At 46.6% G+C, this 16,628-nt stretch overlaps 1 protein-coding gene across 1 annotated transcript in view; it reads right to left on the reverse strand.

The window, feature by feature from the left end:
- The window catches only part of si:dkey-40c11.2 (drebrin-like protein B), a 54,528-nt gene extending 47,782 nt beyond the window's left edge, over positions 1 to 6,746 (reverse strand). Inside the window, exon 1 of the mRNA XM_035784878.2 lies at positions 6,323 to 6,746. Within this exon, the coding sequence (XP_035640771.1) occupies positions 6,323 to 6,408 (86 nt within the window). The 5' untranslated portion in view covers positions 6,409 to 6,746. The remainder of the gene's footprint in view (positions 1 to 6,322) is intronic.
- Positions 6,747 to 16,628: the final 9,882 nt, after the last annotated feature.

Below are 16,628 nucleotides of genomic sequence, written 5' to 3' on the forward strand. Positions count from 1 at the left end.
GTGTGTGTGTGTGTGTGTGTGTGTGTGTGTGTTAAGTAGCAATGACACTAAGCTCTCAGTGACTCAGACATTGGGATAACTGGGCATTTCCATGTAAAAGAACCCATGAGCACCAACATGCGAAGTTCATAAGAGTATATCAAATTGGATGTAAAATGAAAGCTAAGTGCCTATATTTTTGGGAAATGAAGTCAGATACATTTCCCAAACATTTTTCATCTTAAATAGTTGGCATAAGTAAAGTCTGAATTCTGGATTTTAAAAAAAATCAAGAAATACATGAAAACAATAATGTGAGGTAAAGACCCATGACAACAAAATATCAACACTTTCATTTAGTTTGAGAAATTGTTTACCTTCTGTAAACACTGCCTTGTGGCTTGTATTTCTAATACCAAAAACTCATATATCTTGAAGATATTTTCTCATTTCTCTCCCTCATGAGGAGGAAGGATAATGAAAGTTCACAGAATTAACAAGTAATGGTAGACCTATCATATTAGTTATAGTGATTTTACTCATATCAACTTTGTTTATGAATTAAGTGTTACCAAATTGGTAACGGAATTACCAACAAAAATCATTAACGGAATTACTGCAACTGAATTGGCTTCAATGGGAAATCATAATAGTCATGAACCACAGTTGGGTCACCTGCTACTGTCCTTCCTTCCACCAGCATACCGTTATGTTCAGCTCATAACGGTTTTATATCTCCTTCTTTCATCTGGTGGTCAAACCATGAGTGTTAACACAGTCTGAACAACCCCTCACTCTCTCCAGTTAATGTCACCTCTCCCAGCTCTCTCTGACACCTACCCATGAGCCCCCGCTCTTTCCATTTCTGTAACCAGCATCCTCACCCACTGATCGACACCGAACGTCTACGGACGTTGAAAAGTAGTTGAAATTTGGTCAGTCCACCCTGGCCTTGATGTTAACAACTGACTGGAACAAATCTGAACCTATCATAGACATATGTTTCACAAGTTTGGATAGCACAGTAGAGAACGTAGCACAGTAGAGTACAGTACTGTGAGCAGAGCACAATATAGTAAAGTACTGAGTACAGTACAGTGAGCAGAGCACAATATAGTAAAGTACTGAGTACAGTACAGTGAGTAGAGCACAATATTGTTCAATAAAACATAGTAGTACAGTACACTACAATACGGTAAAGAAAAGAGTTTAATACAGTATATTGTCCTCTGTTGTAATGTTATGTGCGTTATTATACTGTACTCTGCTGCTCTGTGATGTCAAAGAACAACATTTGTATTATGTATTTCTGTGTAGTACAGATCAGGGACCCATGATGTCATTCCTTTACTGTGTGGAAATCTACTTAACTTACTGTAGTTTAATAACCAAACTCAATGTGTCATGTCATAGCTGACACCCATTTCTTTCTGCATTCATCTCTGAACCTTAATTCGGAGCTGATATTTAAGAGTTTTTGGAAAAGGTGGTCACATAAAAACCCTGAGGGAGATTTTACTCTAATTCCATCCCCAAAGTTGGCATCTGCACAGGTCTTCCACTAAATTAGTTTTTGTAAATGTTTCTGTGGAAATTGTTCAAAGTAGTCCTGGTTGTTTATTAAACTTTGAAATCAATTGTTTGTTTGGCATACATTTTAAAGTGAAAATAAAAAAAACTGAGTCTAAGCGTAATTCCGTCACCATGGAAATGCCCAACGGGAAATAGCAGCCAGATAGTTAGCGGTCGTTTAGGTTCACTCATGTCTGACTGTGACCAGTGCACACGCCTTGGTTGGCAAATGCCACACACACACACACACACACACACACACACACACACACACACACACACACACACACACACACAGGTTTGAGTCCTCTACCAGGTAACCTTAAACACTGGCACCCTTAAGGAGCTGAGCCTGTGGAACCGATAGCAGGCCTCCAATACAGGTTTGAGTCCTCTCACACAACAGCAAAGGCCTTACTGTGACAGACAGTAAGGACAGGAAAGGGGGGGTGACTCAGTGGATTGTTTAATGGCTTAGAACAGCTGCATTATAGCATTACATTCCCATACCCTCTAATCCACCGGCTGGGGATACACAGTTTAATACAGTATTAATTCAAACAGGTTAAACAACATCATAAGGAAATAATATGCTAAAGAAGAGTGGAAGAGGAGAGGGAACTGGAGGGTTGCCAAAGGTACAGGGCTTGTTCATTCAAGCATTTCATTCAACTATTAGGTCCTTAATAATACTCCTGTATAGCCAACAACTGAATTATGAGTTCTCTCCCTACTACCTAGACTTTTGGTGACAAAGGTCAGTGGCATTTCTTGTTCTTCCATTGTGAGAGTCAAAGTGTGTGAACTGAATACAAGGAGCTGTCCTTGCCTGTTGCTAACAAGACGTCCTTTCAACAACATCTCCCTTGGAACAGGGAGTGTGTGAGTGAGTGTGTCACGCTGGACTCAGACCAAAGTGTGTGTGTGTGAGAACACCAAACACAACAAATGATAGGATACACCACAGCTCACAGATTGCACAATCTTCCTTGGACTGGCTGTGATCTTTTTAACACAATATAATACAAATTACACCAAATCACTGCAACTTCTCACAAACATCTCATCTTTACTTTGGAAGGGAACATCTCACTTGTTTTTTTGAAAACACTATCACACTTCCACACAACATCAAAAAAATTAACAAGGTTATTTTGGAACGTTTGGAAAGGAATCAAATGTGTACCTTATCACCATCCAAATCAGGAGTGGTCAAATCTTTGCAATGAGTCAGAACTAATTGTAAAAATGCTCCCCCACCCACAGTCAACACACAGTCTGCCAAGAGCAATGGGGAGAACAAGGTGTGTCTGACAGTGTTCCAAGTCACCAGGGCCCAGAGATGGTTAGATACAGCCCACACCCAACTCTGATGATGAATAGGAGTCACACTCCTATTGAGCTCAATATGAATCCTATGAGCTAATGTGCAGAGCAAGAGCTGTAAACTTTCAGTCTGATAAAACATTTGTAGAGCCTCACTGCTTATATTCCTCTGTTTTCATATGGTTTACTGGATTGGTACAACAATACTCAGTCTATGTGGCAGGCCTTAAACACTTCTGCCCATGCATGTTGCCTGCCTGACAAAGTACACAAAAAAGAAAACTGTTAAACTACGGCAGAGAAATTACATTCCAATCTTGAAATGTTCCTCAGGTCCCCAGTGCCCAGTCCCCAGTGCCCAGTCCTGTTGGATGGACAGTAAATGACCGTGTGTCTGCCTTTGACCACCATTAGGAGCACGGCTACTGACTGAGTTATTTTCTGGAGTCATGAAAAGTGAGAAAGGGGGATTTTTCAGCCCTCCATCTACTGTAGCTAAAATAATCCGTAGCTGTACTTTTATGAAAGTTACCTGTAAGGTTACAAAGCAGAACACAGTGTATGAGATAACACAGTGTACGTTTGACAGCTTACTTCAACAATTTCCATAAGCAACCTTGTACATCACCATGTGTGTCTTTGGACATACAGTAAATATCTGGTTTGAAAACTGAACGCAGTAGGACGTATGTTGATGTAATTCAGACTACTGCTCCACACACACTCTACATACTGCAGATTGGAGGCTGTGTGTGAAACAGTCTAAAGTCATTAAAGGGAACTCGGAGAGACCTCTGGGGCGGTGTTGTTAAATAGTCAGCCTCCCTATTCCTAGAGGCCTTACCTCACAGGGGCTGTTTCCCATTCACAAGGACATTAGATAACACAGTGGGATCTCAAGACCAACATGGTGTAAGTGTGGGAGGACAGGCTATAGAACAGCCCTCTCGTATACCTCCTACTATGTCTCTCTCTCACACAGGAACTTTGATGTCATTGCAACACCCACTTCACAATTCAGTCCAGCCAGACAGTTTGCAGAGAGTGTTATTCAGCCTTTTAGAGTGGGTTTCCTCTCTCTGTGTGTGTATGAGAGAGAGAGAGAGAGAGAGAGAGAGAGAGAGAGAGAGAGAGAGAGAGAAAAAGAGAGAGAGAGAGAGAGAGAGAGAGAAAAAGAGAGAAAAAGAGAGAAAAAGAGAGAAAAAGAGAGAAAAAGAGAGAGAGAGAGAAAAAGAGAGAAAAAGAGAGAAAAAGAGAGAAAAAGAGAGAGAGAGAGAGAAAAAGAGAGAAAGAGAGAGAAAGAGAGAGAACGAGAGAAAGAGAGAGAGAGAAAGAGAGAGAGAGAGAGAGAAAGAAAGAAAGAGAAAGAAAGAGAAAGAAAGAAAGAGAGAGAGAAAGAAAGAAAGAGAGAGAAAGAAAGAAAGAGAGAGAGAGAAAGAAAGAGAGAAAGAAAGAAAGAAAGAGAGAGAAAGAAAGAAAGAGAGAGAGAGAAAGAAAGAAAGAAAGAAAGAAAGAAAGAAAGAAAGAAAGAAAGAAAGAAAGAAAGAAAGAAAGAGAGAAAGAAAGAAAGAGAGAAAAAAGAGAGAAAAAGAGAGAAAGAAAGAGAGAGAAAGAGAGAGAAAGAAAGAGAAAACAATGTTTATGCAGGATGGATAAGTCACCATGACGACGAAGCTTCCAAGTCATGACATGATGAGAGGGGAAAACACCAAGCTGAGTGTCAGGTTCACTTCCATGATCCTGCACGTTTCTCTGTCTGGCTACTCTTTGTTGGAGGGATACTTTTTAATTAAAATATCTGAGAAACCACTCATGTCAGCTGAGACTGTCCAGAGAGTAATATGGACAACATTTGAGTTAGTTTTAAGATGTTTCTTAATCAATAGAGCAGCTATTATGCATTCATTGATTATCAACATCTTCATATGACACTTTTACTACATAGGACCTATAACAGTTTGTTGGAATGTACAGCAACTAGGTTACATAACCTTGGATGTTTGATAGATGGGTGGTTAACCACAAAGCGGACCACACAAGTCATGACATCACCATGGCGACATATCTTTATTATCTCTAATTGTGTGGGATCACGTCAACAGAACCGAGAGAACACACACATTAAGAAGTTCGGCAGAGAAGATAATTTGATGTTATGTGGATGGTGGTGGAAAATACTGTCTCAGGCACCTCTCCAGAATATCCCATAAGTGCTCAATTGTGTTGAGATCTGGTGAATGAGACACACACAGACTTTAAACTCCCTATGCCCCTTTGAGACCTCTCTTTCAAAGTAACCGAGATATCTTCTTCTAGCCATGGTAGACAAAATAATGTGCAACTGAGCATTTGTATACATGACCCTAAGCATGATGGCATGTTAATTGCTGAATTAACTCCGGAACCACACGTGTATTGCAGCACCTGCTTTCAATATACATTGTATCCCTCATTTACTGAAGGGTTTCCATTACTTTGTCCAACTTTGATAACCTCTACATAGTGGTAAATTACACAAATATCACCATATAGGCAGAAACCTGAGCTGAGCACAAAGCATAAAAGTCGAAGAGCCCTGGAGAATAGCCGAGACACTGCACACCAGGCCAGCAGCAGAGTGCAAGACAGGTGTTTGAGTCCAACCATGTGCCACACAGGTAGATAGCCAGATAGGTGTAATTATGGCCCACAATTGGGCAGGCGGGAGTGAAGGGCACTGTGTCCTACCTGGGACACTGGTAGACAGCAGGCGGTGGATAGCTAGCTGGAACACCGGTAGACAGTGTACTTCAACCCCATAAAACTCAGATAATAGTTTATTTCCCTTTTGGCCCACATTTGAATGGCATCAACAATCAGGAGAAATCTGTCACGCAAGCATGAATATGGCATGCCGGAGGGGGGGGGGGGCGTTCATGCAGGAACCAATGGGAAGCTCAAAGGGTGGGCGTTCCTGCAGATGCAGGAATGCCCACATGCAGAAACGCCTTGTATTGCAAGCCGCAATACACACACTTCTGAACAGTTTGGCACACGAACTAATGCCCCACACACCTGCCTGTCCTCCTGTGTTGGTCGTGAGGTAGGCTACCTACACTAACTGAGCCATCTGAATTGCCCTGATTGTAACTGTCGGTCTGCCACTATACATAGCCTATAGACACACCTACAGCACCGTTTTAGATTGTCCTTTGAACACCTCCATAACCTTTGCAGTGCTGGAACCAAAATTAAATCAAACTTGAATTACACAACACCCTCTTCTTTTAAACGCGAAAACACGCAGGGCAGAATGAAGGAGTAGGCTATTTTTAAACCATCCAAATATTATTTAGAAACGTTCTTATGACAGTTAAAAGTGACATGAAATTCTGAAAAGAGCAATGCTCACTAAATAGAACATGCAAAGACATTCAGGCACTTGGCAGGAAATAAAGAGCTTTACCAGTTGGTTGATGAGCGGGGGTTGAGAATGTCCTCTTTGGCCGTAAGCAGTGACAGGCTGTAGGTATCGAGGTTAATCGCTCGCATAGTGATGCAGAACTTTTTCACAATCCAGCCCCGAAGATTTCTTCACTTAGCCAATTGCACTAGAAACTTATCCTCATAAACGGTCACACTGAAACACTGACACGCATTCACGGCCAGGAGGACGATCTGTAGGCTTATCTCATGCAAAATAGTGGAAGTACCAAGTGGAGAAGAAGGTGAAGGTCCGCCAGCAGGCTATGTAGGGCAGCGTTCAGTGCATAAAAACGTAATAGAACGTTCAATTGAACGGAAACGGTGCTGTAGTCTGGTGAACGACCAGTTGAAAAATAGGGTTGTGGCTTCAAAATGCACCTCTAGCTTTTAAATAAGTCAGCCTTCAAGCCACACCCTGGCACACCCACAAAACGGAGCAAACTGTACCTCAAAGTCTCTTCAAGAACGTACAAACACTTTTGGGGAAACACACACACACACACACACACACACACACACACACACACACACACACACACACACACACCACAGGAGGTTGGTGGAACCCTAATTAGGGAGGACAGGCTCGTTGTAATGACCGGAGTAAGTGAAATGGTATCAATCAAATACATGGTTTCCAGGTGTTTGATGCCATTCCATCTGCACCATATTACGACCATGATTATCAGCTGTTCTCCCATCAGCAGCCTCCTGTGACACAGACACATACACATAATAAAGGTTTAAAAAAAAGCCCCACCAGATGAATGGGGGGAAATCTCAGTTCCATTCTAGCTGTCCTGGTCCTCACAACATTATTTCCTCCTTCATTCCACACTTTCATAATAAGGTGGAAATGATATATTTTCACCATTAACTAGCTTTATGTGCATATAACCAAATAGTTATTTTGAGAGCCATTCGTGTACATCAACATCTCTCACTTTCAGTAAGCTAATACCATCCAGAAACAATGGCGACACAACACAGCTGAGGGTGTATCTGGCATGATGGTCTGCGTCAGGTTCAAGAAAACCCACAGGAAAACAAAACACTTTATATTGGCACTGGAAGGGAGGGGCGGTTTAGAGGGGGCAAATGAGGGGGGGTCAGCTATAGAACTGTCACTCTCGCTTTGTCCCACCAGCCCTTTGAATTGGCCCCTAGCAACCCTTGGCAGCTCTCAGAGAATCAATGTACAGTGAGGGCCATCTCCATCGAGACTCTTGAAGAATCAGAGGGACCAATTTCATGGGAACTGCGTCTGAGGCAGCCAGCATGTTAAAAAAAAATGCAGTTCTCTGGTATTTGAGTGCTGATCAGGGTAGGGGGGTATGCATAGCGCTTATGTAGGTTTCTCATTCTGTAATCGTTCAGTCCAGATGTATCATTTGATAGAATCTTTGTTTCTGGTGTGTCAGTACAGAGTTTCCCCTTAAGTCTTCAGAGATTCGGACAGAGACCAAAGGCCCATTTTATATCTGCTCATCAGACTCACAAAGACTCAGTGTCTGTCTGGCATATGAAATCATAACCATAAACACTACCTTAAAAATAATAAGGAGGAACTATGCTTTCTCCAGCTTCCTCGTTTAAGTCCAATTGCCTTAATCTGACACAACTCTCTTACTGCACCAGCGGAGGCTGGTGGGAGGAGCTATAACAGGATGGGCTCATTGTAATGGCTGGAATGGAATGAATGGAACAGAGTCAAACGTGGTTTCTAAATGTTTGTTATGTTTGATACTGCTCCATTTATTCCATTCCAGCCATTACAATGAACCTGTACTCCTATAGCTCCTCCGACCAGCCTCCACTGAACTGCATGTAGTGCTACTTCCCCCACATCCCCATATCCCCAAGCCTCTATTATTCATACAACTTCCTGTCATTAGGGGCTTCTCTCTGCCCTGGCCGGGGTTCCTGGCCGGACATGATTTGTTGTGCTGTTATGCTTCATTTCAGACGACTCCGGCACTTCCTCCGTTCGGGTGCAGTGGCAGGCAGCTGCTGTTGGATGGGGCTCTTAGTGGGCAAAGGGGGAGGTGAGATATAGAGGGGGGCTGGTTGGGTGAGGGCATTCATCTTACTGAAACTCTTTCTCTCTCTAAATGTTCTCAGTAGGAGTTGACTGTTGACTGTTGGTTGTTTGGCCTGAAATAGCCTAAACAAACTCAGTGTGGGTGACAGTGTTGAGGTGAGTATCCGAAAGGCAACATCCTCTCACAGATCTCTTGATTGTGTGTCTAGATGGTTATTATTGGTCACTATGTATAGCTATTGCTAGACATAGTAGCCCTCTATCATGATTACAAGCATGGTTATAAACATGTTTGATTGCACAGTACATTGGTGCATGGTGATGTTTCCTCGCAGTAGATAAGCAAAAAGGTCTTCAAACCAAAATTAAATCAAATCAATTTGTATTTATCATATAGCCAAATACAGCAGGTGTGGACAGTACAGTGAAATGTGGGGCGGCAGGTAGCCTAGTGGTTAAAGCATTGGGCCAATAACCGGAAGGTTGCTAGATCAATTCCCTGTTTAAACAAGTTTAGTTTAGCTAATAAAATGAAAACATTAATTCAAACTACTTTTGGGTACCTTGTTAACATTACAACATGACATCCATGTCTTAAACATTGCTACGTTTCGGAAATGGCAAAGAAAACGTGTCATCTTCTGGACACATTAGAGTTACTTTCCTTACAGATCAGGAAGTCAGCTAATTTCCACTCCATTCATATGCAAATCCATTTGATTCATACACTGGCTTGTCTGGCTGTCATGTTTATATTTCAACCTGCCCTTCCCTCATCAACACTGAAATAATATGATTCTGCTCTATGATTCTGCTCTATCTCACATAGCTCACATGTATCTATTGTAGGTCCTAGGTCCAACAATGCATAATGTGGAACAAATAAATACCATCAAAGGAAACCTTACAATAATGAACACCTTGTGAAACAGATGTGAAAACCAATCTGGCAATATGTTTTTTTGTAACAGTATTTTTATTGTAATTTCACAATTTTCACCCATATTAAGAGATGCAACAACAGAGACAAGGCACACAGAAGAAAAACAAGAAAAACAGAACCCACTTACACATACTGTATAGGCTACCCCGCGCCAGCCATCTCCTCCTGCACCAGCCATCTCCTCCCGCACCAGCCATCTCCTCCCGCACCAGCCATCTCCTCCCGCGCCAGCCATCTCCTCCCGCGCCAGCCATCTCCTCCCGCACCAGCCATCTCCTCCCGCGCCAGCCATCTCCTCTCGCGCCAGCCATCTCCTCCCACATCAGCCATCTCCTCCCGCACCAGCCATCTCCTCCTGCACCAGCCATCTCCTCCCGCACCAGCCATCTCCTCCCGCGCCAGCCATCTCCTCCTACACCAGCCATCTCCTCCTGCACCAGCCATCTCCTCCTACACCAGCCATCTCCTCCCGCACCAGCCATCTCCTCCCGCACCAGCCATCTCCTCCCGCGCCAGCCATCTCCTCCTACACCAGCCATCTCCTCCCGCACCAGCCATCTCCTCCCGCACCAGCCATCTCCTCCCACACCAGCCATCTCCTCCCGCACCAGCCATCTCCTCCCGCACCAGCCATCTCCTCCCGCGCCAGCCATCTCCTCCTACACCAGCCATCTCCTCCCGCACCAGCCATCTCCTCCCGCACCAGCCATCTCCTCCCGCGCCAGCCATCTCCTCCCGCACCAGCCATCTCCTCCCGCACCAGCCATCTCCTCCTACACCAGCCATCTCCTCCTGCACCAGCCATCTCCTCCTACACCAGCCATCTCCTCCCGCACCAGCCATCTCCTCCCGCACCAGCCATCTCCTCCCGCACCAGCCATCTCCTCCCGCGCCAGCCATCTCCTCCCGCGCCAGCCATCTCCTCCCGCGCCAGCCATCTCCTCCCGCGACAGCCATCTCCTCCTGCACCAGCCATCTCCTCCCGCACCAGCCATCTCCTCCCGCGCCAGCCATCTCCTCCCCGCACCAGCCATCTCCTCCCGCGCCAGGCATCTCCTACTACACCAGCCATCTCCTCCTGCACCAGCCATCTCCTCCTACACCAGCCATCTCCTCCCGCACCAGCCATCTCCTCCCGCACCAGCCATCTCCTCCCGCACCAGCCATCTCCTCCCGCGCCAGCCATCTCCTCCCGCGCCAGCCATCTCCTCCCGCGCCAGCCACCTCCTCCTCCACCAGCCATCTCCTCCTGCACCAGCCATCTCCTCCCACACCAGCCATCTCCTCCCGCACCAGCCATCTCCTCCCGCGCCAGCCATCTCCTCCCGCGCCAGCCATCTCCTCCTGCACCAGCCATCTCCTCCCGCGCCAGCCATCTCCTCCTACACCAGCCATCTCCTCCCGCGCCAGCCATCTCCTCCCGCGCCAGCCATCTCCTCCCGCGCCAGCCATCTCCTCCCGCACCAGCCATCTCCTCCTACACCAGCCATCTCCTCCCGCGCCAGCCATCTCCTCCCGCGCCAGCCATCTCCTCCCACGCCAGCCATCTCCTCCCGCGCCAGCCATCTCCTCCCGCACCAGCCATCTCCTCCTACACCAGCCATCTCCTCCCGCGCCAGCCATCTCCTCCTGCACCAGCCATCTCCTCCTACACCAGCCATCTCCTCCCGCGCCAGCCATCTCCTCCTACACCAGCCATCTCCTCCCGCGCCAGCCATCTCCTCCCGCGCCAGCCATCTCCTCCCGCACCAGCCATCTCCTCCCGCGCCAGCCATCTCCTCCTGCACCAGCCATCTCCTCCCGCGCCAGCCATCTCCTCCCGCGCCAGCCATCTCCTCCCGCACCAGCCATCTCCTCCCGCGCCAGCCATCTCCTCCTACACCAGCCATCTCCTCCCGCGCCAGCCATCTCCTCCCGCGCCAGCCATCTCCTCCCGCACCAGCCATCTCCTCCCGCGCCAGCCATCTCCTCCCGCGCCAGCCATCTCCTCCTGCACCAGCCATCTCCTCCCGCGCCAGCCATCTCCTCCTACACCAGCCATCTCCTCCCGCACCAGCCATCTCCTCCCGCACCAGCCATCTCCTCCCGCGCCAGCCATCTCCTCCTGCACCAGCCATCTCCTCCCGCACCAGCCATCTCCTCCTACACCAGCCATCTCCTCCTGCACCAGCCATCTCCTCCTACACCAGCCATCTCCTCCCGCGCCAGCCATCTCCTCCCGCACCAGCCATCTCCTCCCGCACCAGCCATCTCCTCCCGCGCCAGCCATCTCCTCCCGCGCCAGCCATCTCCTCCCGCGCCAGCCATCTCCTCCCGCGACAGCCATCTCCTCCTGCACCAGCCATCTCCTCCCGCACCAGCCATCTCCTCCCGCGCCAGCCATCTCCTCCCGCACCAGCCATCTCCTCCCGCGCCAGCCATCTCCTCCTACACCAGCCATCTCCTCCTGCACCAGCCATCTCCTCCTACACCAGCCATCTCCTCCCGCACCAGCCATCTCCTCCCGCACCAGCCATCTCCTCCCGCACCAGCCATCTCCTCCCGCGCCAGCCATCTCCTCCCGCACCAGCCATCTCCTCCCGCGCCAGCCATCTCCTCCTACACCAGCCATCTCCTCCTGCACCAGCCATCTCCTCCTACACCAGCCATCTCCTCCCGCGCCAGCCATCTCCTCCCGCGCCAGCCATCTCCTCCCGCGCCAGCCATCTCCTCCTGCACCAGCCATCTCCTCCCGCGCCAGCCATCTCCTCCTGCACCAGCCATCTCCTCCCGCGCCAGCCATCTCCTCCCGCGCCAGCCATCTCCTCCCGCGCCAGCCATCTCCTCCCGCACCAGCCATCTCCTCCTACACCAGCCATCTCCTCCCGCGCCAGCCATCTCCTCCCGCGCCAGCCATCTCCTCCCGCGCCAGCCATCTCCTCCCGCGCCAGCCATCTCCTCCCGCGCCAGCCATCTCCTCCCGCACCAGCCATCTCCTCCTACACCAGCCATCTCCTCCCGCGCCAGCCATCTCCTCCTGCACCAGCCATCTCCTCCTACACCAGCCATCTCCTCCCGCGCCAGCCATCTCCTCCTACACCAGCCATCTCCTCCCGCGCCAGCCATCTCCTCCCGCGCCAGCCATCTCCTCCCGCACCAGCCATCTCCTCCCGCGCCAGCCATCTCCTCCTACACCAGCCATCTCCTCCCGCGCCAGCCATCTCCTCCCGCGCCAGCCATCTCCTCCCGCACCAGCCATCTCCTCCCGCGCCAGCCATCTCCTCCCGCGCCAGCCATCTCCTCCTGCACCAGCCATCTCCTCCCGCGCCAGCCATCTCCTCCTACACCAGCCATCTCCTCCTACACCAGCCATCTCCTCCTACGCCAGCCATCTCCTCCCGCGCCAGCCATCTCCTCCCGCGCCAGCCATCTCCTCCCGCGCCAGCCATCTCCTCCCGCACCAGCCATCTCCTCCTGCACCAGCCATCTCCTCCCGCGCCAGCCATCTCCTCCCGCGCCAGCCATCTCCTCCCGCGCCAGCCATCTCCTCCGTTGTATAATGAATATATTGTATATTATGAGTGAAGTCTAATGTGCCCAGCTGCCATACTTCACTTGGCTAGGTCATTCTAGAGGGAGACATTTTATTTCTATCTTCCTCAAAATAATATTTTATAATAATGATTTTTAATGTAGGAGTTTTTGGTGTCTGGGTCAGATGCAGGCTTGTGTGACAGCCAGTTGTATGTGTCCAGACCTAATGTGTGGGATTCGATGGCAATTTTTTTATTTTTTTCATTTTGCCTTTATTTTACTAGGCAAGTCAGTTAAGAACAAATTCTTATTTTCAATGACGGCCGAGGAATAGTGGGTTATTCTGCCTGTTCAGGGGCAGAACGACAGATTTGTACCTTGTCAGCTTGGGGATTTGAACTTGCAACCTTTTGACTAGTCCAACACTCTAACCACTAGGCTACCCTGCCGCCCCAATGGGCAGCAGAGATGAGTTTGGGTTTAGAGGTTACAGTTTGACTCATGCCCTTCTGTGATAGTTACTCGTTACGATAATTTGTTTTTCATTACTCTCATTTCCGTGGCTTTTAGACAGCATGCTTTTTGGCCGTTCCACCTCAAAAAGCACCAGAAAGAGGATTCGAACATGCACCATCTCAGATTGTTCTGAAATCGTTTATGTAGTTAGACACAGATAATATAATTATTCCTTCAACATTATTTTGTTTAAAGTCCATTTAAAATTAAGCTTGTCGATTCCACCCAAATTTGCCATTTAAATTCATAGGATTCATATAATATTAAATAAATATAATCCTCAGACATCTGATTTGTACCAAACCTCTTCTTCACATTGATTAAGACGTAAGGAATTTAAATAAATGGACCCTCAAACCCAACACCAAGTCCACCTCAACAGCCAGTATACAGTATCAGTTCTCTATGTCTGTAGAATAAAGCTGTGAGTAGGAGTACTGTTTCTTCATGCTATGTCATGTATTCTCAGTGAATTTGGTGATGGTTATTTTCCACTGTTCAGAGAAATGTTTTATTGAAGTTGTTAGGTCTATGTACCGTCATACAACCTGATATTACCAGGTACTGACCCCTGAAAAGACCCCCCCGCCCTCTCTCAATGTTAATTCAAGACTCAACCTTAAAATAATAATGATTTATAAATGTAGAGTGAAGAGTTGAATGTTAGAACAATGTATTGGCCCAAATACATCTCAAGGAAAAATGATATGAAAACAAAAACAGCATTCAGGACTACTCATTCCACATTTCATTCTTTCACTAGTTTTTTCTTTCTTCAGTGCACCTTCTATTGCAGTGATGTCTCTACATCCCAAATGATGTTGGCGACCAGTTGCAGTGATTGGTGCCATAATGGGGCAGATTATGCTTGTTTTTGGTACAGAGCATGTGTCCTCTCTGTTTGGCCCAAAAAATTATCTTGATGGATAACTTGAGTCTATGTTTTCATCATCGCCAATTTCAATATAGTACTCATCATCATAGCAGGTGTTGAATGCCTGAGAATGATTCATTCATCTGATTTGCCTATAGCAATATTTACCTTGGAGGATAGATAATGCGGCTAACCCTGCAACGTTCAAAGGTAGGCACATTCCGGTGAGTAGTACCTTTACAAGACAATTAAACATGATAATGTCCTGGGAAAGGCTGTTCCATAAGCAGACCATTAAGCATTCCAGACATAGCTCACACTGAACACACACCCACAAACACATACAACCCCCCACACACACACACACACACACACAAACGCAAATGAGGGCTTACAGGACTGTCAAATCAAATCAAATTAGATTGGTCACATACACATCGTTAGCAGATGTTAATGCGAGTGTAGCGAAATGCTTGTGCTTCTAGTCCCGACAGTGCAGCAATATCTAACAAGTAATATCTAACAATTACCCAACACTACCTAATAAACACAAATCTAAAGGGGTGAATGAGAATATGTACATATAAATATATGGATGAGCGATGGGCGAGCGGTATAGGCTAGATGCAGTAGATGGTATAAGATACAGTATACTGTAAACATATGATATGACTAATGTAAGATATGTTAACATTATTACAGTTTTTTTTATTGCTAAACGACAGTGGGCACAACTGGAGTCACATGTGCAAAACTCTAACTACAGTCTGCATTACCAACAGTCACCTGAGCTAAACAGTTCACATCACCTGCAAAACTCATTCCAAGCAACACAACTCTTAACACATGGCTCAAAACACGCTCAGTGCAGCCAAACACTATGCACAACCCTCACTGAGATAACACACACTGTCACTCAGAACACACTGAGAGTAAAAACACTAGCATCAAACACCAATACAGAAAATACTAACTTTTCATCTTTACAGTTTGAACAATTTCAGTGACTTCATACAAAGTAATATTTTCTTCAAAGAAAAGAGTGACATTCTTTCACATGATTTATTAAAATTTTTAGAACATAACAATTCTTTAAGGTAAATGAAAATTAGCAGTTTGCTTCAATAGTCTGTAGTAATTTACGGAATTACAGTAATTACAGTAAAAAAAGGTAGAAACTAAAAGTACATACTGTAATTCGAACAAATAATTGAGGGGCTAATCCTGCCTCTCTCTAGCATCAGGCCACAGGTTTTCTTCAACATCACATCTAATGTTTTCTCTTGCCATGCACCTGGGGAAGAACCTTCTGGAGTGCCTTATCCATCCCTGGCAGTCCTCTGGACTCGTGTCCTCACATCCGGCACGCATGGCTTCCAAAAGAGACATTTGGTCATGTGGGTGGTGACCAAACACTTTCCACCTCCAGGCAGAGAAAAACTCCTCTATTGGGTTGAGGAAGGGTGAATATGCAGTCAGAAAAACTCCTCTATTGGGTTGAGGAAGGGTGAATATGCAGTCAGAAAAACTCCTCTATTGGGTTGAGGAAGGGTGAATATGCAGGCAGAAAAACTCCTCTATTGGGTTGAGGAAGGGTGAATATGCAGGCAGAAAAACTCCTCTATTGGGTTGAGGAAGGGTGAATATGCAGTCAGAAAAACTCCTCTATTGGGTTGAGGAAGGGTGAATATGCAGGCAGGTACAAAACCATACATCTGTGATGTGCTGCAAACCAATCTGTGACAGCTGCAGAGTGGTGAAAAGCAACGTTATCGCAAACTATGACAAAAACTTGGGGGTTTCTTACTGGCTCCCCCTGTTCTGCTGGCACGAGCTGACCATAGAGCTGTTCTAGGAAAGCTATAAGCCTTTCTGTGTTGTATGGGCCAATGAGTGGTGTGTTGAGAAGCAAACCATCATTGGCCATTGCAGCACACATGGTGATATTTCCCCCCCTTTGGCCTGGAACCTCCACAGTGGCCCTTTGACCTATAACATTCCTTCCTCTGCACTGTGTTTTGGCAAGGTTAAATCCAGCTTCATCGATAAATACAAATGAATGTGGTCTTTCCAGTGCTTCCACCTCCATTACTCTCTGAAAAACAGTAAGTGCACAGTTTTACTGTAGAAATGCTAGTGTTTTTTTTAACTGAAAATATTTTTCCTCTTCCACCTGTTGGGGGCAGCCTTTGGGTCCTGCTGTAAAAATATATTTTACAGTCAAACTTACTGTAATATATATTTGTGTAAATATTCTAGAGTTGCAATACAAAATAATATTCCTGTAATGTTTTCATTTACTGTAAGGATGTAACTCTAAACCTGTTTGCATGATGGAAAATTCGCATTACAGATGCCACTGTGGATCTTTGCAGATTGGGTTGCACCCTCAACCCTGC

The sequence above is a fragment of the Oncorhynchus keta genome, chromosome 14, assembly GCF_023373465.1.
Source record: "Oncorhynchus keta strain PuntledgeMale-10-30-2019 chromosome 14, Oket_V2, whole genome shotgun sequence".
NCBI lineage: Eukaryota > Metazoa > Chordata > Actinopteri > Salmoniformes > Salmonidae > Oncorhynchus > Oncorhynchus keta.